The 25,527-nt window shown below is 51.8% G+C and overlaps 6 protein-coding genes across 9 annotated transcripts in view; 3 read left to right on the forward strand and 3 right to left on the reverse strand.

Moving 5' to 3' along the window:
* The window catches only part of LOC120697694 (probable protein phosphatase 2C 52), a 53,365-nt gene extending 39,473 nt beyond the window's left edge, over nucleotides 1-13,892 (forward strand). Inside the window, exons 1-9 of one of the 3 annotated variants that reach the window (XM_039980988.1) lie at nucleotides 8,482-8,722; nucleotides 8,831-9,544; nucleotides 11,004-11,131; nucleotides 11,204-11,302; nucleotides 11,377-11,535; nucleotides 12,190-12,276; nucleotides 12,380-12,471; nucleotides 12,701-12,775; nucleotides 13,443-13,892. In XM_039980988.1, the coding sequence (XP_039836922.1) occupies nucleotides 8,856-9,544; nucleotides 11,004-11,131; nucleotides 11,204-11,302; nucleotides 11,377-11,535; nucleotides 12,190-12,276; nucleotides 12,380-12,471; nucleotides 12,701-12,775; nucleotides 13,443-13,613 (1,500 nt within the window). In that variant the 5' untranslated portion in view covers nucleotides 8,482-8,722; nucleotides 8,831-8,855 and the 3' untranslated portion in view covers nucleotides 13,614-13,892. Of the gene's footprint in view, nucleotides 1-8,481; nucleotides 8,723-8,830; nucleotides 9,545-11,003; nucleotides 11,132-11,203; nucleotides 11,303-11,376; nucleotides 11,536-12,189; nucleotides 12,277-12,379; nucleotides 12,472-12,700; nucleotides 12,776-13,442 lie in introns of those variants that run through there. The other 2 variants (XM_039980989.1, XM_039980991.1) reach the window with 2 other exon arrangements.
* LOC120697690 (disease resistance protein RPS2-like) lies at nucleotides 1,799-4,953 on the forward strand. The gene has a single exon (XM_039980983.1). It carries the CDS (start codon nucleotides 1,905-1,907, stop codon nucleotides 4,752-4,754), a length of 2,850 nt encoding a protein of 949 aa, XP_039836917.1. The 5' UTR covers nucleotides 1,799-1,904; the 3' UTR covers nucleotides 4,755-4,953.
* Nucleotides 13,893-15,023: 1,131 nt separating the features above from the next.
* LOC120697695 (probable polygalacturonase) lies at nucleotides 15,024-17,674 on the forward strand. Its single transcript, XM_039980992.1, has 5 exons — nucleotides 15,024-15,787; nucleotides 15,914-16,034; nucleotides 16,181-16,355; nucleotides 16,673-16,743; nucleotides 16,830-17,674. The coding sequence occupies exons 1-5, from the start codon at nucleotides 15,461-15,463 to the stop codon at nucleotides 17,456-17,458; spliced, it is 1,323 nt and encodes a 440-aa protein (XP_039836926.1). The 5' UTR covers nucleotides 15,024-15,460; the 3' UTR covers nucleotides 17,459-17,674.
* LOC120697691 (pentatricopeptide repeat-containing protein At4g01030, mitochondrial-like) lies at nucleotides 16,565-20,595 on the reverse strand. Of its 2 annotated transcripts, XM_039980985.1 has the most exons (3): nucleotides 17,890-20,416; nucleotides 17,633-17,813; nucleotides 16,565-17,517 (listed from the first exon to the last, which is right to left on the reverse strand). In XM_039980985.1, exons 1-2 carry the CDS (start codon nucleotides 20,356-20,358, stop codon nucleotides 17,778-17,780), a joined length of 2,505 nt encoding a protein of 834 aa, XP_039836919.1. In that variant the 5' UTR covers nucleotides 20,359-20,416; the 3' UTR covers nucleotides 16,565-17,517; nucleotides 17,633-17,777. The 2 variants fall into 2 exon arrangements, with proteins under 2 accessions (XP_039836919.1, XP_039836918.1); XM_039980984.1 differs by having other exon boundaries at nucleotides 17,633-20,595.
* A 440-nt stretch (nucleotides 20,596-21,035) lies between these two features.
* LOC120701232 lies at nucleotides 21,036-22,283 on the reverse strand. The gene is made up of 3 exons (XM_039985360.1): nucleotides 21,921-22,283; nucleotides 21,571-21,828; nucleotides 21,036-21,484 (listed from the first exon to the last, which is right to left on the reverse strand). The coding sequence occupies exons 1-3, from the start codon at nucleotides 22,281-22,283 to the stop codon at nucleotides 21,260-21,262; spliced, it is 846 nt and encodes a 281-aa protein (XP_039841294.1). The 3' UTR covers nucleotides 21,036-21,259.
* A 517-nt stretch (nucleotides 22,284-22,800) lies between these two features.
* Nucleotides 22,801-25,467, reverse strand: LOC120697696 (RNA polymerase sigma factor sigE, chloroplastic/mitochondrial-like). Its single transcript, XM_039980993.1, has 6 exons — nucleotides 24,984-25,467; nucleotides 24,626-24,889; nucleotides 24,354-24,500; nucleotides 23,870-24,106; nucleotides 23,495-23,758; nucleotides 22,801-23,388 (listed from the first exon to the last, which is right to left on the reverse strand). The coding sequence occupies exons 1-6, from the start codon at nucleotides 25,335-25,337 to the stop codon at nucleotides 23,194-23,196; spliced, it is 1,461 nt and encodes a 486-aa protein (XP_039836927.1). The 5' UTR covers nucleotides 25,338-25,467; the 3' UTR covers nucleotides 22,801-23,193.
* Nucleotides 25,468-25,527: the final 60 nt, after the last annotated feature.

Raw genomic sequence — 25,527 nt, forward strand, 5'->3', positions numbered from 1 at the left:
GCCGGGGACGCACCCCGAGTTCCTCCAGCCATAGAACCGCCCTCGTCGCCGGCAAAACGGCAAGAGAAGAAGGACGACCCATCCACCTTGCAACCGCAAACCCAACAGGCACCCTTCTGCATACACCCGACGACCTCCACACCATACCTGGATGGAGCGCCGCGGCAAGACCCCTACAAAGGAGACGACGAGATCCGGAAGAAACACCGGCATGGTGACACCTTCCGAAGCTGCAACCTCCTCCCCCACGGATCCCTCGCCAGCGCCGGAGTACGCGCCACCGAGACGGGGACGGGATCGGGGGGACTTATTCCTCAACGACGATGACGCCGCCGACTCGCCACCATCGCCAGGACACCAAACCCTAGCTCTACTAGGACCTAATCTACACCACACGGCAAAGAGACGACGATTCCCCCCACCTCCGAGGCCGCGACGGCCATCGGAGGCGACGAGAATCGACGCTCCCGCCCGGCCGGTGCATTTTGACCGCCAGAGATTCGGCGCGGGCGCAAGCGCGGCAAGCTCTGGACGCACCACACACTAGCCAACCAAACAGATTTTTTTTTAATTTTAACCCATTTTAATCTAAAATTTTAATAATAATCTGTCTGGATCTAAATTTTCAAAAACTAGCCATTTGGTCACGCCAAAACTCGTGGCACGACTCATTGAAGGGTCGCGCCACGTGTTTTGGCGCGACCAACCTGCCACGCTGGCAGCTCAGCTGACCTGGCAAGATTGGGTCGTGCCACATGCTTTGGCGTGACTCTTCAGCGAGTCGTGCCTTGCGGCGTGGTGCGACTCTTGAAGGAGTCGTGCCGTCTGGCGTGGCGCGACTCTTCAAGGAGTAAAAGGAACACAAGAATTTAGACATGTTCAGACCGCCGGAGCGTAATACCCTACGTCGTGTGTGGTAGTTTGTATTTTCTTAGGTGTTGTTCGATATGTCTTGTCCCTTTTGAGGGAGTCCCTGATCGCCCTTATATAATCCGGGGGAACAGGGATACATGGAAAGTCCTAGTCGAGTTCTGTTAGGATCCTAGTCCGAGGGGTTTGGCTGGCTGATTTCCGAGTACTCGACTAGTTCTACTCCTATTCAGGCAGATACAAAAAAAGTAGGACATATTCATGTGATACTCCCTACTCTAGAATATTCCGTGCCCGTGGGCAGTCTCACTGTCCCGGGTCTGACAGGGTGTAACTATTTGCGATGAATCTAATGACGGTAATTAGACTTTATTTAATAATCTAAATTGGTGGCCAAATGTGCAAACAGTTTTCGCGAATTTTTTTCACCCCAAACCAAACAAGGCACATAATTCTTCTTTATGTTGAAAAGTTTATGATGCCAATGATCATGCCATGGAGGTGGAGGATAGAGTAAATTTTGAGGGGGGAGAGGTGGTGCCATGGAGAAGTTGGGTGGGAGGGCCGGGGGAAGAAACGGAGGAGGAAGAAGTGGTGATCGTTTATTTAGATGAATCGTGCCACGCCACACGGCGCGACTCCCTGAAGAGTCACGCCAAAGCATGTGGCGCGACTCAGTTTTACCAGGTCTGCTGAGTTGCCAGCGTGGCAGGTTGGTCGCGCCAAAGCATATGGCGCAACCCTTTAGTGAGTCGCGCCACAAATTTTGGCGTGACTAAAAGGGCTAGTTTCTTGGAAATTTAGATCCACTTAGGTTATTATTAAAATTTTAGATTAAAAAGGATTAAAATTTTAAAAAAAAATCCAACCAAACAGAGGGTGTGGAGTGGGTGATTTCTCTTTCTATTAGAAAAATGAGATCTCGTGGGTACGCGTTGACGTTGACTGGGCTCTTCCCCTCTTTCTCTGGTTTCATTCGGCAAGCTAAGTTCGATCTGGATCTATCCTTCTACCCAGCAAGCCAAGTGCAGGAGATGGAGTCCCTAATCGAGCACATCTTCCGGCCGCTGCAGCAAATTTTCACGCGCACAGTCGGCTACATCCTGTTCTGCGACTACTACGTCGGCCAGCTCCGGGGCGATGCCAGGTGGTTGAGGAGTCAGCGCGACGACGTGCGCAAGGAAGTGAGCTTGGCGGAGAGGCAGGGGATGGAGGCGACCAACCTGGTAAGCCAGTGGCTGGACGCCGCTGCGTCGCTGCTGCTTCGCGCCGATGACATCGTCGCCGAGTTACCAAGGGAGGGAGCCGGCGGGTCCTCGCTAGGCCGGCGAGCGGCATACCGCCTGAGCAAGCGGGCCGACGACGCGCGGGCGGAAATTGTCACCCTCCTCGAGCAAAGATCTACCTTCGAGAGAGTGGCCGACGCGCCCGTGTTCGTCCGCACCGAGATGCTCCCGGTGACGACCCCGTTGATTGGCCTAGATGCCCTCCTGGCGCGGCTCGGTGATGCCTTCCAGGTGGATGCCGGGAGCGGCGTCATCGGCATATACGGCATGCCGGGCGTCGGTAAGACCACTCTGCTGCGCCACTTCAACAACACCTCCCTCTCGGCGGTCGCGGTGTCCATGGACATACACCTCATCATCTACGTGGAGGTCACCGAGCACTACAGCGCGGCCGCGGTCCAGAGGGCGATCGGGGCTCGCCTGGGTCTCCGGTGGGACGACGAGAGGACCACCAAGGAGAAGGCGCTCGCCCTGTTCGCCTACCTCCACAAATGGAACTTCGTGCTCCTCCTGGACGACGTGTGGGAGCCACTGAACCTCGCGGAGATCGGGGTCCCCGTCCCCGGCCGCCAAGGGAGGAGCAAGGTCCTGCTCACGACGCGGCTCGAGCAGGTGTGCGACCAGATGGACGTGGCAATGAAGATCAAGGTGGAGTGCCTGGATGGCAACCACTCCTGGGAGCTGTTCGAGCACAAGGTGGGCAACGTGCTGAGCAGGGAGACCAGGCCTCTAGCTCAGGCCATGGTGTCGCGGTGCGGTGGCCTTCCACTTGCTCTCATCACAGTCGCGCGGGCCATGGCCTGCAAGAGGCTGACACAGGAGTGGGATCATAGCATGTCGGTGCTCAATCTGGCGCCGTGGAAGCTCGAGGGCCTCGATGTCGGCCTGCTCACCAGCTTGAAGCGGAGCTACGACAGCTTGCGGGACGACAGCCTCCGGAGCTGCCTCTTGTACAGCTCTTTGTTCAGGGGAGAGCTGCTCAAGGAATCGCTTGTGGAGTGCTTGATAGGAGAAGGATTCGTGAGTGATTTTACAGCGGACGACATGGATAATCTCTACAACAAAGGTCATTACATGCTTGGCATTCTGGTGACCTCCTCTTTGCTCGAAGCAGGCGGTGACTACCATCATGTCAAGATGCACCCGATGGTGCGTGCCATGGCCTTATGGGCGGCTACGGACTGCGGCAAGATGCAGGACAGATGGCTAGTCCGAACAGGTCTCCAGACAAGTGCAACACCCCGGGCCGAGAAATGGACCAACGCGGAGAGGGTATCGTTGACGCGCACTGATATCCACGAGCTGAACGAGGCACCGACATGCTCGATTCTGAAAACATTGCTTCTCCAGAGTAACCGGTTTCTAGGGAGGATATGCCACGGTTTCTTTGCCTCCATGCCTTGCCTCAGGTTGTTGGACTTGTCGGATACTCAGCTCGCCGCATTGCCATCCGAAATCAACCTGCTTGTCACCCTGCATTATCTCTGTCTCAACAACACAATCATCCGTTCCCTTCCAGACGGGATCGGGGCTCTGGTGAATTTGCGGTTCCTTTTGCTGTCCAAAGTGCCCGTCCAGAATATTGCCGCCGGCGTGCTCAACCCACTTACTGCTTTGCAAGTCCTGTGTATGGATCGCTGCTACAGCAGCTGGATCGACGTCGACAGCCGTGAGGTTGAATCGGGCAGCTCAAGGAAAAAAATTAGGAGGCAACCCAGGGAAGGCGTCAATCTGCGTGAACTAGAGAGCCTGAAGAGCTTGCATATACTTGACATAGCTGTGCAAACATTCTACTCCCTGGAGAAGCTGTCTCTGTCTCCCCATCTTGCAGGGCACTTGCGGAATCTGCACATAGAGGACTGCGGCGAATTGCGGACGCTCCTGTTTTCGCCTTCAAGCCTCTGGGAGTACATGAGTAAATTGAAGGGCATCAACATTACCGGTTGCTGCAATCTGGAGAAGGTGCTCGTTGTTGGAGGTGAATATAGCGGCCAGCAGCTCAGTTCATCTGATTCAGTCGTCAATATGAAACGTTTAGAGGTGCCTACTGAGCCCGTGGACATTGACAACTTGTTTCGTTCAATTACCGTGAGCAATACAAATAAGGCTATCCGTGCGAAGAGCTTAGAGCGTGCAAAACCAGTGACACTGTTGCCTTCTCTCCAAAGTATTATCCTTCACGACCTACCCAAGGCGAAGATCGTCTGGCAGGGTGGCAACCTCGAGCATCTATGTTCCTTGACCATTTCATCTTGCAGCAGTTTTGAGCAGCTTTTGTACTTAATCGAAGATAAAAGGATGCCTGGTGAAGAAGCGTCCAGGCAACAGTCGCTTACTAAATCTATCTTTCCGAATCTTAAGGAGCTAGAGCTGCAAGACTTGCCAAACATGAAGAGCATAAGTCCACAACATATCACAATAGATTTCCCAAATCTGGAGAAACTCAAAGTTGTTAGATGCAGTAAGCTCAAGAAGCTCAAGCTGGTGGCTGGATCCCTGAGAGAACTCCGATGTGAACAGTCGTGGTGGAACATGCTCGAATGGGACAATGAGAACCATAAATCCGCCTTCTCGCCTTCAGTGAAAAGCTTACACTGATTATATCTAATAAGTTGTAATGATTCTCACCGTCAGCATGCTTTGTCATCGGTGAAGAAATTATATCATCCACCAATAGATTCACGACTAGATGGCCCGTAGTAATCTTTTTGTTTCTTTGTTTTTCTTTTGCTACACTTTGTTAACCTCGTTTTTCTTTTATTAATATATAGCCAGTAGGGGAACTATCCTCCTGTTTCATAAAAAAGTGGTAATGAGTCTGTAACTCCAGCTCTCAGCTTCTAAAGCGGTTTGGATTTAAGGACAACCGTGGCGAGCTGATGCACTATCGACTGGATGTAGCCGTGGATTTTTAGGGCTATTCTTGGCACACTCAGAAAATTGCCGGAATACCTGTGGAAGCAAGGTGAAAAGAAATTACAGCTTCCATTTTGCCTCGAATGCTGCCAAAGACCTATACTAACAAAAAGCTAGACACCATATGCTGCCAAGTTTCCATTGGGGTGGGTGGGGGGGGGGGGGGGGGGGGGGGCGGGGGGCAATGACAAGTTGCTTGGGTGATCTTGAACTTTTTTTCCCCTTTTTGAGGGAGAGGTCTTGCACTATTATTTGCTCCGTACCTCTTTTACAATATGGTTGAGCTCAATCTTGAAATCTTGACTGAACGAATAACATTTTATTCCATGCATTTGACAGAGTTTTGGAACATTTCCTCCGTTTTCAGGACTTCTTCAAGCTCCCATCCATTTTCATAAGGCCTCGACAATTCAAAAATTCATTTTTATCTTACTAGTGAATTGCAACGATAGAGCATCTCCAACAGATCTCTTCCTCAACAACAATTTTTTTTACCAATTAACAAAAACTCATGTCCTCCCCCCTTGATGCAGGGGGATACCGTCTCCCCTATTGATAGTTAGGTTTGGAAACTGGTTTTTGATAGTGTATTATAGGAGTGATCCTCAAAAGCGCAAAAGTAGTTATTGGGAGAGTGGTGAAAATGTTTTAGTAATAAGGTATGAGTAGTCTTACAGAGATGTTCATAAAGCCTTAGTGAACACCTTTTGGTAAAAGAAAGGACACACAACGGCAAAAGGCCACCTCGTGGCTGGGTTTGTTCCATTGGCAAGCCGCTGCCTTTTGCTAGTGTAAAGAGCTAGTTTAGCGGGGCTCCGGTTTCTTTAAGAAGAATTTGAGCCGTGGCACCTCTGGCAAAGCATTTTTTTCTCTACATTATTCTTTCTCCTAATTATTTAAAATCATATAAAATATTAGATTACTCTTATTTTTTATTTTTCTTCCTAATTTCTTTTTATTCTTATCATGCCCGTGCGGGAGGGGCGTGCGGCCAGTGTGGCCGTACAGGGCCCCCATTTTTTAGGGCTCTATCCGCAGCCCATCACAATCAATTCTATTAACCCAACAATTATTAACTAGTTCTGATGTTTTCATAACCGGCCGGCTCAAATGTAACTAACATACGCTGGATGTAAGCTCTTAGCCAAAAGGCCGACCGCCTACTAGCTTGCCCAGTTGCCCTCAAGTTTTGTCATTTGCCGATTCTAGGGATGGTAACAGGTACGAAATATCTGCGTACCTGCGGATACTAAACCCGCTAGGCGCGAATTCGGGTCTGGGTTTGTGCCCGTGGGAACGGGCGCGAGTACGACTCTAAACACAACGGGTATCTTGTAACGGATTTGAAATTTTGATACCCAAACCCGAAAATCCGCAAACCCGCTGACATATAGGCTCTAATACCCTTGTATATAAAAGATCTAGGGTTTTCTCATTTCCTCCCCGGATCTGTGTTGGACAATGACTCTCGTTTGATTTTAATTTTGTGATTACTATATATATTAATTTTTACTTGCTGTTAAAATTGAATTATATGCTTGATTTTCTAAGGCTTGCGGGCACACAGGTGTGCCCGCGGGTATGCGGGTATCCGCAGATAGCGGGTACGAGTATTGTTTTTATACCTGTGGTGGGTAGTGGGCGTGGGTGCGGGCACGGGTTTGGGTTTGGGTTTGGGTTTGCGGGTGCAGGTCTGCGAGTCAGTATCCGCGTGGGTTTTACCCATTGCCATTATAGCCGATTCATCTTCATGCAATCATGCCGTCACGACTCACGTGCTCAAGTCTTGCTAGATTCCTTTGAATTTTTAATAGTTTAATTTTTATTCTTTCATATTTTGTGCCATAAAGATCGATTGAAGTCATATCTTCTGCGAATCGATCTAGAAATATGATTCCGGCAAATTGCTGATTTGGGCAAGATAGCGCTTGAGAGTTACATGTTGGAGAAGATTGATTATGTATCATTAAGGATTTTATTTCAAGAAACACGATAAAAATAAAGTTGTTTAAGTAAAGATTATACAACCAAGATTAAATGGATACTATTATTCTTATTATATTTTATCTCTGTAGAATATATTATATTATATTATATCTAATATTTGATTGTTGTATTTCTATTAGGCAACCGTTTAGAAGGGATCTTTGGGAGGGCGGAGCCGGAGCTGGAGAAGCGGAGTCATGTTTTGTGACTTCGTCTGTTCGCCCATAAAAAGGGCTCCTGCTCTACCAAAATCACCCACAGGAGTTGCCCACGGAGTACTGTGTTTGGTACAGGGTCCCAATTTATACCGGCAAGACCCTGCTTCTTCTGTTTTCCTACCCATCCTTTCTCTCCACCTCACCAGTTCTTCTCCCCCGGTCACCTCCCTATCCACTTCCACCCGCACCTCCTGCACTCGCCACTTCTCATCTCCACGCCCGTCGCCGGTCGCACTTGCCTCCACGCCCGCCCTGATCCCCGAGCCGCAATCGCGTCGGCCGCCAACTGCGAGCCAGATCGGTGCCCGCCTCCTTGCCTGCCGTCAACCACGCCCGCCGCTGGCTACCTCCACATGCACCTCACTCCATCCACCTCCTTCCTCGTCAGCGAGGCCAAGGATGAAAAACAGCGAGGAGACGCGGGGAGCCAGCTTTTCGCGCTCCAGCCTTGCTGAATGGCTTCAGTTAGCGGGATTTCGGGGGCTCCACCACCATAGCCGTTTAGTGCACACCCATTTGGTACTCAGGGGTGGATCTACTGTAGGTACATCCGTACATGGGCTACAGATTTACCCTAATTTTTTTAGAAATACCAAATATGCATACCCCATAATAATATATGGTATATATGCAACACCTAATATTTAAACCCAAAAGGCTCATCAGAGAGAAAAACAGCCCAGGCCCAGCCACACTTCCTTTCGAAGCCCAATGCACATGATGGAAATCAGGAAACGGAACGACGGAACTCCCGAACAGATCGTTTCAGAATCGACGTTCGGCTTCCTCGTCCGCCCTAAACCTTGTTGCCGCACACAAGGGGCTCCTGCGATCGCTGCTCAGCAGCCATGGGCAGGTGACGACCGGGCGACCGGTACGGCGGCACAGCGGCGCAGGTGTACTCCATACTCTAGGCAGCAAGCACCAGCAACAAGTTAGGAAAGGTAAACCTAGTTCTATTTTCTACCCTCCTCTCCAAATTATAATTCATTTTTTAACCTCAAATCTGACCGCCACGCCGCCCTGATACCTTCGACCGAACGCAAATTCTCTTGGCTCGCTTACATCTGGGCCTTGAAAAATCTTGACTCCACACGTCAGTGTTCAAATAGGCACAAGACCGGGTGGCCCGACTCCCAGGTGCTCACGCCTCCCGAGCCACGTACGCACATTAAAAAAAGCAAATAAATAATAAAAGAAACCCGATAAAATTATTTAAGAAGGGAGGGCGAGAGCATGCTCCTCTCCTCCTCTTCCTCCCTTGCCTGGGCTTCATCTGATCTCACCTCACGCGCGCACACCCCGGATCACTTCCCCCCTTCTCCGCCTCCAGCTCACACCCACGGCTCCACCCCATCCTCCCCCTCGCACTCAAATCCAGAGCCTCGCAGATCCGCCGCCTCCCCGATCCGATCACCTCCGCCTCCTCCCGATTGGATCCCGCAGGTGAGCTCCCGCACCATTGCTCCAGCTCCCCGTGCGCGGTTTCCTGTTCGAATTTGAAGCGGCCCTGCATCTGAGCTCCGTGTCTGATGGTGGTGGTGCTGCTGCTAGGGTTTGGGTGTCTGCGGCGATTTAGATGGTTTACGATGGCGCCGTGAAGGACCAGGAGAGCGCGGCGAACACAGCGTCAGCATCGTCGGCGGTGTCGGAGGTATCGGGGGATTCGCCCGCGGCGCCCGCGGCGTCGGAGGCGGCGGCGGTGAGCGCGAGGCCCTCGGCGAGGCCACCGCACGATAAGAGGCTCGGCGTGCGGCACCCCTTGAAGCACCGCCGGTTCCGTGCCGGGGGGAAGATGATGGTGGAGCCAGGAGGGGTGCCACCCGCTCAGGCTGTGGCAGAAGGGGAGGAGGAGGAAGCCAGCGAGGTGGAAGAGGAAGAGGTGGTGGAGGAGGAGGCCTCGTCCACGGAGACGGAGATGCAAGTTGCCGATGTGGAGGTGTCATCAGCGCCGGCAGCAGGGGTACAAGGGATGGAGGTGGACGGGAGCGAAATGGAGGCATCACCTGAGCCAGCGGTGGCTGTGGGGGACACAGAGTTGGAGGCCCAGCAAGAAGAGGAGGATGAGGTTTCGTCCATCGCGGTGGCACAGGGGGAGAGGAAGCAGGAGACTGCACCTGCAACTTCTACCGTGCTAGCTGTGGAGGCGCCCAAGGAGAATGATCAGGATAAGGAGAGGGAGAAGGAGAATAGGGACAAAGAGAGGGAAAGGCAGAAGGAGAGGGAGAGAGTGGATGAGGTTGGCTATATGAGTGGAGGATGGAAGAGGTAACACTTGCTGCCCAATGCCCTTCATTGCAGCTTACGTCTTGAACCATTGGTTCCGTTGGCGCTCTCTTTGCTTCATTTAATTTAGATCTGCCACGTAGTTCGCATACCGACAGGATTGAGTAGTACAATACACTACATGAATTAGATGTTGGCGCTTCTAGCGTTTGAGAAAGTAACGGCAGGGAGGCAGGGACTTACTACACATAGCTTTTCAAGCGTCATCGGGTATCCAGAATTGTATTAGTTTGGTAGGTTGGCAGTTATCCTTGTTGAATTTCAGTTCGTATGAGCTGGTACACTATCAAAGCTCAACCATGACAATTTAATTCTATTTTTCATATGGTCCCATGCAAATAAGAAAATAGATGTAACTGTAGTGTACACTGCTTCCAAATTTGTCGTAATTTCATTTTTTTTTCTTAATTTTTTATGGAAGTGCAGCGGTTGTTGCTAAAAATTCATCCACTGTGGATCCTTATAAACATAAATATTACCTTCGTTTTGATATTTAGAATTGCACATAGTTCCAGTGGAACATGACCTTGAGCCTACATACCTTTTGGGATTGCTCACAAATTGTAAGCTCAATTGTATGGTGCAGACGCACACCACTATAAGAAAGAAGCACATATAATTTTGTTGACGATTATAATGGATTGCGTTGTTCTGCTAGCTGGTGGTAGCTTGCTGGATTTCATGAATTACTATACTAGTACCCCTGTCAGCAGGAACCAAATTAAATGTGAAACTACTTTTGAGCTTTCGTATTAAAATTATCCTTGTGTCCTACCACATTGCAAATTTGATACCACACTTTGCTTCATAAGTCAGACCACAGATTGATCTAAAATATGCTACCAACCACTCTTCACGAAATGGCAATATTAGTAAGCTGCTTGGTAAAATAAGAGTAATGCTACTACATGATTTTGTTTATGTTGTATCTTGAGATGTTTCTACACTGTCTATGATCTTGATTGTCATCATTTCTATCAAACTTTGATGTACTACGACATGCTCAAGAGGTTTCTGACATCAAATTTAAATAAATACAATGCTACATGTATAAATATCTTATGTTACATGCATGGTATCAAAATACAAATTAGAAACTAGATCATATTATTGTTTATGCAATGATACTTCAGATTCTGTATTAGTTAGACATATCTCTTTTCTAAATCCTGTTTTTATTGTTGTTCGGAAAGAGAATTTTGTAATTTGTATGTAAGGAATAAATGACAGTTCTCAGATTCAAGTTACCTGTCGAATATTGTTCCGTATATCAATTAGAGCATTTAAGTTTGCTTTCTTTTCAAGTAGGTAGCCATTTGTATATTACTTTGGTTAGCTTTTTCCTAGAACAGAACATAAAATTGATTTTCCCTTAGAATGTGCAGGTGTTTGTTCGTCAATCATATTACAATAAGTCCTGTGTTTGTTTGACTGTTTGCAGTGTTGATGGAAGTCTGAATTGTGGGTATTCAAGTTTTAGAGGAAAAAGGGCAAGCATGGAAGATTTCTATGATATAAAATCATCTAAAATTGATGATAAACAAATAAGTCTCTTCGGAATTTTTGACGGTTAGAGATTTGTTCTTCTAGACTTTCTGTTGTCTCTCATTGCATTTATCTGAAACATTTCTATTCTCTCAGGTCATGGTGGTTCACGTGCTGCTGAGTATTTGAAGGAGCACTTGTTTGACAACCTCATGAAACATCCGGGGTTCATGACAGATACAAAATTAGCTATAAGTATGTATTGCACATAACATTTCCAATTATCCATGTACCTTCAAGTTATCCAGTCATCATCTGTCAACTTGCAGGTGAAACATATATAAAGACTGATTCAGAGTTCTTAGATGCTGAAAGGAACTCTCGTACAGATGATGGATCAACTGCGTCGACAGCAGTGTTGGTTGGTGATCATCTTTACGTGGCAAATGTTGGAGACTCAAGGGCTATTATATCGAAGGCTGGCAAAGGTAAGTTATTTGGAGATTCTGTGCTACTTAGATGAGAATGATGTGGCTGATTGAATAATTTTGAATGCAAGTATGTGGGCTCTGTGCCAGTCTGGCAGCATGTTTAATTCGCTATACCAGAGATTTATAACACATGAATTACGGTTACGGCATATTTAGTATTTTTAGTGACTATTGACTGTATTTTGATAGATAATGATTCTAAATAGTATTATGAATGAGTTGGTGTGTAAAAACTGGACAATTTGTGAGAAACATGTTCTTTCAGTATATCACCTAACATTACAATTGATATCAAAATGACACTCAAGAGGTTGGATGGATCAACCCAAACTGGTTTCTGAGAACAAAACTTAGTGAGTACTGCTGTAATTCTAATAAAATGTTATTGCTCTGATCATCTTTCTTTACTGGGTAAATTGTACAATTGTTAGCTTTTTAGATGAAATTGCTTGCTTGGCATGCACCAAGTTATTTGCACAACGTGAGATGGATTTATTAGACTCAATTGATGGTGGGAACATTAGTTCTCCTTTTCTGGTATCCTAGGGATGTCTGCATTGATGCTTAGGCAGGTCTTATGGGGTTATGTCTATAATCCAGATGTATTTGCCTGTTGCATTGTTTGTAAAATATCTCAGTTACCTCTTGCAGCTATTGCACTATCTGAAGACCACAAGCCGAACAGAAGTGATGAGAGGAAGCGAATTGAGAGTGCTGGTGGGACAGTAATATGGGCTGGTAAGCCCTGCACCGATCATGCCAAGTACACTTACATGATTGCATGTTTTAGCCAAAGTTCCTTGCCATGATCTTGCTCATAGTGGCCAATGTGCTTTTACAGGAACATGGAGGGTAGGTGGCGTACTTGCGATGTCTCGGGCATTTGGCAACCGTCTGCTAAAGCAATTTGTTATTGCAGAGCCTGAGATTCAGGTGACTAGATCGTAGCTTATCCTAGCATTGATGTTTTGTGGCTCTACATGTGATTTGTGGTTTGTAGACCTAATCTGTTCATTCTATTAGGAGTATAGAGTCCTCTTACATAAACGTTAGTAGAGTCCTTTTTGTGTACTCATGTTTAGATGCTCTCATATTATTATTGAATACAAGTGCTATTCATAACACACTTGAACCTTTTCTATTTTTGTTTGTTGTGTGTCAGGAACAAGAAATAAATGATGAATTGGAGTTTCTGATTGTAGCTAGTGATGGGCTGTGGGACCGGGTTCCGAATGAGGTTAGTTTACCATATAAATCCTTGACTTGTTTCGGGTTGCAGATATCCCTTTTCTACTGTTCTTCCTGGGCATTTGTGTAGTTGAGTAATTCAAACTTTTTATTGGGCCTTTGGAGCTTATGTGGATTTTTGGTCGTACATTTGCGCATTAAAAAACTATAATAGCACAAATAATTGGGAATTGCGTGTGATGCCCTGATAAGAACCATATGCCTTAGCCAACATAAGAGAAGTCATAGAAATATCAAAAGCAAATAATTTACCCCAAACTATATTATTATGATGTTGTTATTGACAACCTGTGTAAATTATATGGAACTTCTAGCATCTTTTCACTGTTTCCCCTCCTTTTTGAGCCTTCTCTGCTTCTTCACTGGATAATAGTCATGTGAGGTATATTTGTAGGTATCTATTGTGCTGCATAGCATTGTCTATTTTAGTAATTAGTAAATCGCTATTATTGCAGTTGGCATTGTATCTCGAGTGTTTTCAGAATAACGGCCTTTGAGGTTATTTTGGACTTCTGGGCATTGATGTCTCATGTCCGTTGCATGGGGAGCTTACCCATAGAAGGATTTTTCCTGACATTATCTTCATTGGGCCTCTTGCTAATGGTGCACTAAATCCCGCATTGGCTGCGTGACTCAGTCTCATCTTCTTCACGCAGGATGCGGTTTCACTTGTGAAGATGGAGGAGGAACCAGAGGCAGCAGCCCGGAAGCTGACAGAGACTGCATTCTCCCGCGGGAGCAGCGATAACATCACGTGCATAGTTGTGAAATTCCAGCACAACAAGCCGAGCGGTGATTCTCCCTCGCCTTCGGGCGACAAGAGTTGATTCCATTTGTTCGTTATACATGTTGTCGGTCCTTTCACCTTAAGCCGGATTTTCCTGGCCCCCATCCATGGTGATCCCCTTATAGCGGCACGGCTGGTGTATATGCCCCCCTAATTTTGGTCCTCCCGGTGGGTTACAGGTCGCAGTGCTATTTACAGATACGTTCACCACTGGTTCTCCCTGCACTGCATTGCTGTAGTAGTTGCTGTTGTATTAATGACTGTTAGGAAGGGAAGTCCCAAATGCCAGATACCGGTGTCGTCGAGGCTTTTCCACGCATCTGATTTTGCAGCTAGTCACTGCCCCTCCATCACCTATTCACCAAGCGACATCATGATGATATGATCTGCAGAGCAAGATCCGAAAGTCTGTTGGTGGAGGGTAGCTTGTGGAGATGATGGATGATTCGTTACTCGTTCGTCAGGAGAAACAGTATGCGTCTTGCCCGCTGCAGCTGCTGCTGCGTGGTCTTAACTCCACCAGCCCATCGCTTGCATCGTTCTGCATTACAAAATCAATCCATGGGCAGCCCAAGGAGCTCGAAGATGGGGGCTACGCTGCTGGCCCGGGCACGGCAGCACGGTGGTGGTGTCGATGGCTCGCTGCCGAGAAGCCTCTCAAGGCGCGAGGCATGTGCAGCTACTGGGGCTTTGCAGCTGCAGCCAAGATCTGGTAGCTGATGATGCAGCTGCTGGCTGCAGCGTCGGAGTAATAGGGGCACATGATCTACTTACGTGGACTGCGGATCGATGAACGCACAGATGTGCATGGCCCTACGCTCCTACCTCCGACTGCTTTTGACACAGCTGCTGGTTAAACGCAGCCTGGCGATATCAGATCGTCGTTCTGGCCCTCTGGCCTCTGCTAGGCCTTGGTAATTTGGTAGGGGCCAGGAAGAATTTACTTCCGAGTGGATGAGTGCGAGAACCAATCAAGGTCGTTAAAACAGAGGGCTTGGCGTGCCGGTAACATTAGCTTCAAGAGATTTAAATTCGACACCAAGATCAAGATATAGGCATAATTGTTCCCAAGCACACGGTGCGGGTAGCAGGTGGGTTAATCGCTTCGCTTAGCTGGGTAACCATTGCGAGCGTCCGGGCAGGCAGCAGCACGGCAGATTTGGTTTCCGTAATGGCGTTGAATACTGACAGCAGTGGGTTGGGACAAGATGACTACATTTGGGTTTTGGACCACATGTACCGTCACAGACTAGTACCGCCCGTATTTATGTGCAGTAGGATCACTGCACTTGCCAAAGAAAAAAGTGGTAATGCATGCCTAACCAAATCACCGAGAGCATCCTACTAAAAAAAGGGTTCATGTAACAAAAACTCAAGGAAAATATTAGATCATTCCATTTTATCCATCTAGAAATTTTTTTTACAACTTGGCCTACAAGTTTTTCTTATTTTTTCTGGACTGCATCCATGTGGGACTCCAAATGGGAGTGGGTGTGCTGACGACTGGTGTCTGAATTCTACAGGAGTGATGGGCCTAGGCCAGCTCACAGTCACACCGACCCTCCTCTAGTCCTCTTCCTGCCGCGTCTGGCGCCTGCCGACGCTGCCGTGCCACCCTGAAGCACCACTGCGGACTGCCCAGTAGCCGTTCCAAACGGCAAGGGACTGACCAGCCAAACCAAATCCACGGCCATCACTAGCAGGCAAAACAACAACTGCGTCTAGCGCACAGTCACATCGACGTCGCGCGTACATCCAACCACAAGACGGGGACGCACCAGCTTTTGCGCCCTGTACCCTCCTGCTCGTCACCCCGCCTCACTTTACTCCACTTCAGTGCTTCACTGCACTGCACCCACTGCTGCGGCGCGGCGCGCGCCAAGAAGGATGCCGACGCCGCCGCTGTGCCTGCTCGCGGCGGTGCTGCTGCTGCTGGCGCCGGCCGGGGCGCAGGAGACGTGCTCGGGGGCGGCGCCGGCCCCGCCGCGGCGCGGGGCGTGGATGTCCGTGGCGGGCTTCGGCGCCGTCGGGGACGGGCGGACGCTCAACACGGCGGCGTTCGCGCGAGCCGTGGCGCGCATCGAGCGCCGCCGCGGCGCGCGCGGAGGCACGCTGCTGTACGTGCCGCCCGGGGTGTGGCTGACGGGGCCTTTCAACCTCACCTCGCACATGACGCTCTTCCTCGCCCGCGGCGCCGTCATCCGCGCCACCCAGGTAGGCCGCCTCTCGAGCTCTGGTTATCCATGGCCGTCGGCTTCCTCCTCGTCTCTGGGACGGCCATACCTTGCCGTGGCACCCACGAGCAGTACTACGAGCTAAGCTTGCGCATCCTTGGAGCAGGACACGTCGAGCTGGCCGTTGGTCGACCCGCTGCCGTCGTACGGAAGAGGGCGCGAGCTGCCTGGTGGAAGATACATGAGCTTGATCCATGGCAATGGTCTCCAAGACGTCTTCATCACAGGTCCTTGCTCTGCGCAGACTGCGTACTGCCAGTCAGCCACTCCTTCCCTCGCCGGTTATGCAATGTGTCCGCATAGGTTGTCTCTACAGCACTAGGCAGCACGGTACTTGAGTGATTCACACTGAAAGCTCGGCATTTTGGAGCAGGTGAGAATGGCACCATTGATGGGCAAGGTAGCGTGTGGTGGGACATGTGGAAGAAGCGCACGCTGCCCTTCACAAGGCCGCACTTGCTGGAGCTCATGTACTCCACCGACGTGATCGTCTCCAATGTCGTCTTCCAGGACTCGCCGTTCTGGAACATTCACCCAGTTTACTGCAGGTGAGCACCCAGAGGATTCGCCTGATGTTACACAGAGGGAGCCACATTTTTTCAGTCCAATTTGTTTGCTTAATTTGCCTGTTCCACAGGGCTCCAGCTTGCACCTGGACAGGTTCCTGGCCTTGTTACGAGGTTGCAATGTAGTTTCAGGATCAAGTATTGAGCAATAAAATAGCATGAAAATCGATTCACAACTCAAAGACATCTGATTAACTGAACACTGATGTTGGGTCCAATGTATGCTACCTTTCTGTCAAACAGTTCAAGGGTCACAATCATAATCACCTTCTGAATGATCGTTACTTATGCATATGCAGCAATGTAGTAATAGCAAACGTGACTGTGTTGGCACCACATGATTCCCCAAACACTGATGGAGTCGATCTAGGTAATGGATGTTTCACTCGCTTAGTAAATCTGAGCAAAATTTGCGTGTGCATAAAAATTAAGTTACATCTGCATCTTGTACTGCAGATTCAAGCAATAATGTCTGCATCGAAGACTCCTATATTTCCACAGGAGATGACTTGATTTCCATCAAGAGTGGCTGGGATGAATATGGCATTGCCTTTGCTCGCCCAAGCTCTGGCATCACCATCCGGAGGATAACAGGGTCCGGCCCCTTTGCTGGGTTTGCAGTTGGAAGCGAAACCTCTGGTGGCGTGGAGAATGTCTTTGTGGAGCACCTGAATTTCTTTAGCATGGGTGTTGGGATCCATATCAAGACCAACTCAGGAAGGGGAGGATACATCCGGAACATTACTGTCTCCGAAGTGACCTTGAATGGAGCTCGATATGGTTTGAGGATTGCCGGTGACGTTGGGGGCCACCCTGATACATCCTACAACCCGAATGTGCTTCCTGTTGTCGACAGTGTGACAATTAAGAATGTTTGGGGTCAGAACATAAGGCAAGCTGGGCTGATAAGGGGCATTAGGAGCTCAGTTTTCAGTCGCATATGCCTCTCAAATGTAAAGCTCTATGGCAGTGCATCTATTGGGGCATGGAAATGCCGAGATGTCAGTGGCGGTGCACTTGATGTGCAACCATCGCCATGTACAGAGCTGGCTAGTACATCTGAGACAGGTTTCTGTACAACTTAGATCTGATTCTCCCAAGTGAATGTTGTTGCTCTCTGTTCCGGTTAGGCATATAAGTCCTCCTGAGAAATAGCAATAAAGATGTCAGCATTACTGTTTTTTGATTGGCAGAAATGTTTGCTGATTAACTGGAACATGTAACTTAACAATGACCTGTGACTATCCATCAGTCATTACCTTGTTCACAGGGACATTCAGTCCTCCCTTTGTTTCTCTGAAGGATCTCCTGCAGTTCAGCCCTCAGGCCTGATTGAATGGAATCACTTTCTTAAATCTGCTATTCACAGTGGATAATCCAACCTTTTACATGATATGCCATTCATTAGTCACCAGCAGTCATTGCAAGAGCATTTTCCCCCTGTAAAATGATGAAACCTATCGGCATCTCGAAGAATAATCTGCCGGTCACATAGAGCAGAGATATGCTTGGCCACCTCGTGGCAGTCATTGCACATCCTGGTGTTCTTGATCACTCTGATGGGTACCCTGCTTGCATCTGAATGGATCAACCCATAAGTGATCGCTAGCTTCTCAGTGTGGCTGAGCAGTAGCTTCTCCTCTTCTTCTGGAACGTTATATACTATGCAGCTGGTGTCTGGCACATATCCTGCCTTTCTGATCTGAAAAACCAAACCAATCAGCTCTTCATATATCTCTGCAGTATCCGGATGTGGCTTCCCCTCGACTTCAAATACATGGATACTTTGTTCAATCTGTATCCAGCTCCACCCAGGTCGACTATCCAGTGCTCTTGCTTTCATTGCATACTTCAGGCTCTCAGCTTCATCAAACATCTGTTCACGTTCGTACAAACTCACCATCTGCAAGTAGTTGGCTGAATTGTACGGCTCTAGTTTGAACAATTTTCTCGCAGCCACTTCGGCAAGAGCAAGATTCCCATGTACTGTGCAACCTGTTAGAAGGGCTCCCCATAAGCTTGCCGCTGACTTGAATGGTGACTTATTAATGAAGTCCAATGCTTCATCCAGGTAACCGCACCTTGACAACAGGTCAACCATGCAGGCATAGTTCTCAACTGTAGGTGTCACACCATATCCGCTTTCCATGCTATCAAAATACTCCCACCCTTCAGTAATCAACTCCATTGATCTGCAAGAAGTAAGCAGAGCTGTGAAGGTTATACTGTCTGGCTTCAATCCCGAATTACACATGTCGTGGAACAGCGCTATTGCCTCATGGCCTTGCCCATGGACTGCCAGCCCAGTCAACATTGCATTGCAAGACACCAAATTATTCTTCTGAATCCTTTCAAATATCCGCTTTGCACTCGTTAAGCTTCCTACCTTTGAGTACATGTCAATTAGCGCTGTTCTAACAACCATGTCATGATCATACGCTCTTCGCAGCGCAAAACAGTGCAGCTCCTTGCCTTTCTTTAGCAGAGCGAGCCCTGCACAAGCCCGCAGCAAGACTGACATGGTAACTAAGCTGGGCTGGACATCGTCCTTCTGCATCTCATTGAAGAAGTAGAACGAATCTTCATAGTCCCCATTATGGCAGCTCCCAGAGATCAATGAAGTCCATGAAACCACATTGGGAGTCAACCCGATTGCTTTGATCTGCCGGAGCAGCAGCACAGCCTGCGAACTCAGTCCGTTCATTGAGTAACCGGTGATCAGGCCATTCCAAGTGGTTATATCTGGATCAAGCCTATTTATCTTCATCTCCTCCACAAGCTTCAGTGCATTGTCAAACTGACCAGCATTTGCGTACCCTGAAACCAGCGAGTTCCATGTGGTCATGTTTCTAAGCTCCAGGGCGTCGAACACATTCTGGGCATAATCAAGCCGGCCACATTTCGCGTACATGTCAACGAACGCTGTCCCAGTGTACACGTCCGGCTCGAGTTGGTGCCTCAGGAAGAAGCAATGGGCTTCCATGCCATGCGCAAGCTGCCCCAAATTGGCCGCAGACTTGAGAAGGCTCGACATCGTGCTGGAGTCCGGCAGCAGCCCTTGCTCCAGCATGCTCCGAACAACGCCAAATGCTTCCCCGTCGCGCCCGTGCCGTGAGCAGCCGGACACCACGGTGTTCCATGTCGCCAAGCTGGGCTCGTGCCCCGACCACGCCATGCGCTCCGCGAGCTCCAGCGCGTCTTCCACGAGCCCGAGCCGCGCGCAGGAGGCGAGCACCGCGTTCCACGCGACTGCCGCGGCCTCCGTCGTCTCGAGCACCCGCGTGGCCGCGGCCACGTCCGCATTCTCGGCGTACATGCCGGCGAGGAACCCGGGCACGAGCGGGTGCGCGTCGACGTGCCTCGCCGTGACCGCGTGCGCGTGCACGGCCCTCCCCTCCCGCAGCGCCCCCGCGCGGCCGCACGCGTGGAGCACCCGCGCGCACGCGTACCCGTCGGCGGGCACCCCGCGCGCCTGCATCTCCCCGAACACGGCGATCGCCTCGCCCCACTCCTCCGCCTCGGCGAGCATGGCGACGTGCTTGTTCCACAGCACCGCGTCTTTGCCGCCCTCCGCGTCCGCCGCCTCCTCGAGCAGCCGGCGGCCCGACGCCCCGCGACCCAGCCGCGCGAGGAGGTCCACGAGCGCGCACGCGACGCGCGGGTCCCGCGCCCGCCCCGCGCGGACGGCCAGCGAGTGCAGCTGCGGCGCGAGCCGCCGGGATACGGAGACGCATTCGGCGTCCTGGCCGCCGCGGAGGAGCTCGGCGCACTGTCGCAGGAGGGAGACCAGGAGCCGCCCGTTGCGGAAGGAATCCACGCCTCGCAGCTCCTCGGAGAGGGAGCTGACCTTGAGGAGGTGGGGCGGCGGAGCGCGGGCGTGCTGGAGCGAGGGAGGCGGAGGTTTCGCATGGTGTGGTGGGGCGTGGTGGTGGTGGTGGTGGGTTGGCGGCGTGGGGAGCGAGAGGGAGATGGCTTGCGCGGCCATTGCAGCCTTGCCTGCCTTGCTCCTCGGAAGGTGGGAATGGGAAAAGGGTCACGATTGATTTGCTGTGCAGTGCGGATAAGGGGTTAAATACAAGGTAAATAAAATATCTTTTTTTAGGGGTAGGTAAATAAAATATCTGAGAACGGCGATGTAATCTCAAATGGGCCGGCCCATATGGCTCCGGCCTGTCCGGGCCGCTTCTTGCTCGATGTTTCAACGGCTCGAAGCTGAAGATGCACACAAGCAACATCTGCACCTCTATTATCTTGCATCAATGTTTCAAAGTTTGAACAAATCGCATACAGACGCACCATAGAGCATCTAAAAAAAACTGTACTGACACCGTATGTCATATCAGAATAGGTAAAGTTCATCCATAAGAATACTCCCTCCATCTTAAAAAGGATACAACTCTCATTTTCTAAGAAATCAAACAATTTTAAATTTAACTAAATTTATACAAAGTGGTGCATTAACATTTATATTACAAAATAAATATCCTTATATTGCTCGTGTAATATGATTTCATACTAACTCTATTTGCATATATAAATATTAGTAATCCTTTTTTATAAACTTAGTTACAATTAAAATTATTTGACTCATTGGGAAAGGAGAGTTACATTCTTATTCTTCTTCTTTTAGAACGGAGGGAGTATTACACACGCCTACGAGCGAGTTCACCACCACCGAGAAAAGTTAAGCAAAAAAACCCACAACCACCAATGCCAACACAGGGCCCAAACAATTTATTTGGCTCTTTTTTCCTTTTCTGTCACAACCTCTTTACAGCACGGGGGGAGAAGTTGTTACGTACGGCCGTGACGGACCGCCGGTAGCTAGGCTGAGTGGCTGACGCGATGGTTCGGCGACGAGCGGCGGCGCGTGTCGGTGATGAGGATCACCGAAGCTCGGTGGGCAGCGCCGCCCTCCTGGCGACCTCCTCCCAGTTGAGCGGCACGCGTCCCTCGCGGTCGCGGCTGAGCCGCTCCTGCGCGCCGCCGCGGAGCTTCTCCAGCCGCAGCGCGTCGCTCTGGTGCATCTTGAACACCTTGAGCACGTTGAGCAGCGCCGCCGCCAGCCACAGCAGGCTCCCCACCAGGCACAGCCACGCCCAGCTCCGGCCCTGCGCCCAACGCAGACGCACCCGGCACACGATCAGTCACGCGCCGCCGTCGGTACGGCACCCACTCGTCGGATCAGGCGGCTTACCACTAGGACGCCCGGCTCGCGGCGCCAGCTGCCGGAGACGCGGCGGCGGTTCACGACGGCGGCGACCAGGAAGAGCAGGCTCCCCAGGAGCAGGGGCACCTGCACGCTCGACTGCAGCAGCTGCGCGCGGCCGTCGGCGCGCTCGTACACCTGGCACGAGTTCAGCACCGAGCCCAGCAGCCACAGCACCGCCGCGGCGAGCAGCATGTTCGCCGCGTGCATCTCCCGCCCGTAGCTGTACCTCGCGCCCTCCTCGCCCTGCGTGTTCGGCCAATGCTCATCGACGGGACAGACAGAGGACCGATCGCCATGTATGTCCGATGCTGGAAAAGAATCGCTCGCGCGTGTACCTGGGAGACCAGCAAGGCCAAGCCGGCGACGGCGAGGACGCACCCCGCCGCGTGCAGCGCCGGCACGAGGAACTCCACGAGCCCGAGCTGGGCGTCGAAGCGCGCCAGCCCCACGCGCCAGTCGACGCCGGCGAGGTGCGCCGCGAGGTCGTGCGCGTTCACGGCCGCGACGGCCGCCAGCGCCACGGCGGCCGTGGCGAGCCCCGCCCTGCTGGCCCCGCCGCCCGCGGACAGCGCCGCGAGGCCCGCCGCCAGGAGCAGCGCCGCGAACGCGTACGCGCCCGCGTTAACGTACTCCCACCGGCGCACCGCCAGCGCTGGCCCGTACAGGCGCGCCTCCCTGGCCGTGGCAAGCTTCACCATGGCCGGTGCCGGTGCCGGTGCCGGTGCCGGACCCCGGATCGATCGCTGGGCTGCGATGGGAAATGGGGAAGCAAGCAAAGCTTCTTCTTCTTCTTCTTCTTGTCTGGCGCTCCAATCCAGAACGAAGCGGTTGCGCGATGGGTTAATGCGCCGGCGCGGCTTCAACTTCAAGGGAGAGGTGGAGGTGGGTGCGGACTGCGGAGACGGGGGGCACCACTAGTCACCGGTGCTCGCGTACGTGGCGGCGTGCATGGCGCCGCGAGGCCTGCGCTCAGACGAGAAGTTGGGACTTGCAAGCTTGGCATTTTGTGTCGGCGGACGAACATTTTGCAGCGCGCGGGCGTGGTCCGTTACATCTGGCATGCCCGCCGCTGCGTTCCTGCGCCATTCTGGAGTGGATAGGTTTTCTAGTCCTTTGTTCAAATGTTCAGTGAGACAGAGATGGATGGCTAGTTGTGGCATGGTTCAGAAACTGGATCAACACCAAATCCATAGAAAATGCATTATAAAAAAATCCGAGGAAATGAGTTTTCTTGATGTTCGACTTTCTTAGTTTCTCGCACCATGTATCGTATTCGTATCCATATACAATATAATGTATGGTAAGAATTACATGCGAGGTCTGCAATACAACCTCACCCGAATGAACTCACCTCTCATCAGGACTCTCACACACACACTGTTCCTGTTTATGTACATGTCTTCTATTACAACACGGACAGATTTCAGTGCAGTCCTGGATGAACTCTGCAGTCTATAGTGTGCACTGCGCAGTGCAGAGTAGCGGAGGGGTAGAAATATATACAGCAGAGCAACCACTCTGTTTTTTTTTTTCTCTTGTAGTACTGCTAGAACATGCTGGTACACCGGCATGCAATGCGTGGTGGCAGGTCCGAATGCTGAGCTGAGCTCACATGTACCTGCGCAGGTAGTCCACCCGCGTGGGGTGCTTGAGCTTCATCAGGGCCTTGAGCTCGTACTTGCGGACCATCTCCCGCGAGATGTTGAGGTTGCCGGCGATCTCGCTGAGCGTGCGCTTCCCCCGGCCGTCCAGCCCGAACCGCTGCCGGATCACCAGGCTCTCCTTGGGCTTCAGCGAATCCAGCTGCAGGCACCAGCCTTGCTCATCAATCTGTTTCCATTCCCGTCCTGAATGGTTCGTGTTCAGACAGAAAATAAAGGGGGTGGGGGGAAGGAGACTCATGACTCACGAGGTCGTCGATGGCCAGGCGGAGCAGCGTGTTGTGCTTGCCGGCGTCGACCCCGATAGCGTCGTCGTCGGTGACCTCGTTGATGAGCTCCTCCTGCGTCACGCGGTTCCGCGAGTGCAGCGAGTAGGTGGGGCGCGTCATCCTCAGCACGTCGCGGTACCTCTCCTGGGAGATGCCCACCCTCCCGATCACCTCCTCGTCCGTGGGAGCCCTCCCGAGCTCGAACGCCAGCTCCTCCCGGGCTTTGTTGATCTCCTGCCTCTCCTGCACACATGGTTCGTCGAAATGATTCAGAATTCTCTATCCTCTAGTCCCAAGAAAGAACGGAGTGGTCGTAGTACTGCTGCTCAATTGCAGGCTTGGCGATCATCTTACCGACTCCATGGCGAAGGGGAAGCGCGTGAAGTTGGAGAGCGTCATGGCGCGGACGATGGAGTGGCGGATCCAGAAGAGCGCGTAGGTGGAGATGCGGAAGCCGCGCTTGGGCTCGAAGCGGTCGATGGCGGTGATGAGGCCGTTGGCGCCGGCCTGGCAGAGGTCGTCGAACCTCTCGTCGCTGGCCATGTCCGGGTAGTACTTGTTGATGGCGTACAGCACCAGCCGGAGGTTGTGCTGCAATGCGACCACCCATCGGTCAGTGTGCTGTGCGCCTGTTCCCCTATCTGGTACTATAGCACCCACTACTACTACTGTCGAATATGAAGCTTCAGTTTCAGTTTCAGAGGAGGTTGTGGTCTTGTGGATCAGTGTACATACAGATAAACTACCAAGCAGTGCTCGTGCTTCAGTTCAAGTAGTGTTCAACTATCGGTGCAAGTCGAATTGCAAACAAAGAGTGTGCCATGCCTCTGTGTGTTACCTTGATGAGCTTGTTCCTGGCGGCCCGGCCGACGTCGAGGCGGCGGCGCAGCTGCTGGACGGTCATGCCGGTGGCCTCCGCGAGCTCGGCGTCGGCCGGGTCCCTCTGCAAGTCCTCCCGCAAGCTCTCCTGCACTTCGAAGATCGCCTGCGACGGTAATCATTTCACCCATCAGCCTCTAATTTCACCTCCACAGATTAAACGAAGAACGACCGCACGGTAATTTGGGTAGATCACTCAGATATGCTATCAGGCTAAGTACTAGTACTCACCTTCATGGGCTGCATGGTCTTGAAGAGGCGCGCGCTCTGCGCGGAGCTGAGCACCGGCGGGATCTTCATGCGCTTCCAGTCGAGGCTGCCCATGTCCGTGGACACCGAGTGCTCCCGGAGCAGCATCTCCTCGAACTCCCGCTCCACGTCCTGCCGCCCGCCGCCGGCGTCGTCCCCCCTGCTCTTCATCTCCACCCTCTTCCCCAGGTCCATCCTCCTCCCGCGCCGCCTCCGCCGGCTCCTCACGATCACCGTGCTCCTGCCCTGCACACAGAGGTGATTGATTGGTTCAGATGCTGGAACGGTGAATTGCCAGGAGAATAGGATCGATCGAGCAGCTGGCGCAGCGGCTCCTCACCACTCCGCCCTTCCCCTTCTTCCTGCCCTTCCTCTTGCCCTCGTCGTCGCCGTGCTTCTCCTCGACCACGGCGGGGCTGAGCTTGTAGATGCTCTCCAGCGCGGCCGCCACCTCGTTGTAGTCCGTCCTCTCCTTCTCCTCCGCCGCCGCGGCCCTCGACGGCCGCTGCGGTGGGGGGAGCTTGGCCGCCGTGCGCCGCTTCTCGGGCGACGCGACCGCCGAGCAGCTCGTGGACGGCGCCCGCCGCCGCGGGCCCTTGAGCGAGAGCACGGCGGGGCCGGACCGCCGCGGCCCGGCCGCGCGCCGGCACCCGGCGGCGAGCGGCCGGCTCGGCGTGGTCACGGTGGACGTCATGGTGCGCGCCGGGCCTAGCTCTAGCTGCCGCCCTCGATGTAGAGAAGCTTCTTGTGGCGCACAGGCGTTGCTAGCTGGACCGTGTGCCGCGCGAGCGAACGCAATGGCGTGGACGGATCGGAATCCCGAGCCTGGTGCGCGGCGCCACGCCATATAAGGGGCGGCGGGCGACGGCCGCCACGAGCCCGCG

Source organism: Panicum virgatum, chromosome 3K, assembly GCF_016808335.1.
Source record: "Panicum virgatum strain AP13 chromosome 3K, P.virgatum_v5, whole genome shotgun sequence".
Taxonomy (NCBI): Eukaryota; Viridiplantae; Streptophyta; class Magnoliopsida; order Poales; family Poaceae; genus Panicum; species Panicum virgatum.

What these genes read in the sequence shown, in the direction of transcription:
- LOC120697690 (XM_039980983.1), top strand. Translation starts at nt 1,905, where the DNA reads ATGGAGTCCCTAATCGAGCACATCTTCCGGCCGCTGCAGCAAATTTTC.
- LOC120697695 (XM_039980992.1), top strand. Translation starts at nt 15,461, where the DNA reads ATGCCGACGCCGCCGCTGTGCCTGCTCGCGGCGGTGCTGCTGCTGCTG. An exon ending in CCAAGACGTCTTCATCACAG is followed by an intron (nt 16,035 to 16,180) that starts GTCCTTGCTCTG and finishes ATTTTGGAGCAG; the next exon opens with GTGAGAATGGCACCATTGAT. An exon ending in ATTCACCCAGTTTACTGCAG is followed by an intron (nt 16,356 to 16,672) that starts GTGAGCACCCAG and finishes ATGCATATGCAG; the next exon opens with CAATGTAGTAATAGCAAACG.
- LOC120697691 (XM_039980984.1), bottom strand. Translation starts at nt 20,358, where the DNA reads ATGGCCGCGCAAGCCATCTCCCTCTCGCTCCCCACGCCGCCAACCCAC.
- LOC120701232 (XM_039985360.1), bottom strand. Translation starts at nt 22,283, where the DNA reads ATGGTGAAGCTTGCCACGGCCAGGGAGGCGCGCCTGTACGGGCCAGCG. An exon ending in TGGCCTTGCTGGTCTCCCAG is followed by an intron (nt 21,829 to 21,920) that starts GTACACGCGCGA and finishes CCGAACACGCAG; the next exon opens with GGCGAGGAGGGCGCGAGGTA. An exon ending in GCGAGCCGGGCGTCCTAGTG is followed by an intron (nt 21,485 to 21,570) that starts GTAAGCCGCCTG and finishes CGTTGGGCGCAG; the next exon opens with GGCCGGAGCTGGGCGTGGCT.
- LOC120697696 (XM_039980993.1), bottom strand. Translation starts at nt 25,337, where the DNA reads ATGACGTCCACCGTGACCACGCCGAGCCGGCCGCTCGCCGCCGGGTGC. An exon ending in CCAGGAACAAGCTCATCAAG is followed by an intron (nt 24,107 to 24,353) that starts GTAACACACAGA and finishes GTCGCATTGCAG; the next exon opens with CACAACCTCCGGCTGGTGCT. An exon ending in GCCTGGCCATCGACGACCTC is followed by an intron (nt 23,389 to 23,494) that starts GTGAGTCATGAG and finishes TGGTGCCTGCAG; the next exon opens with CTGGATTCGCTGAAGCCCAA.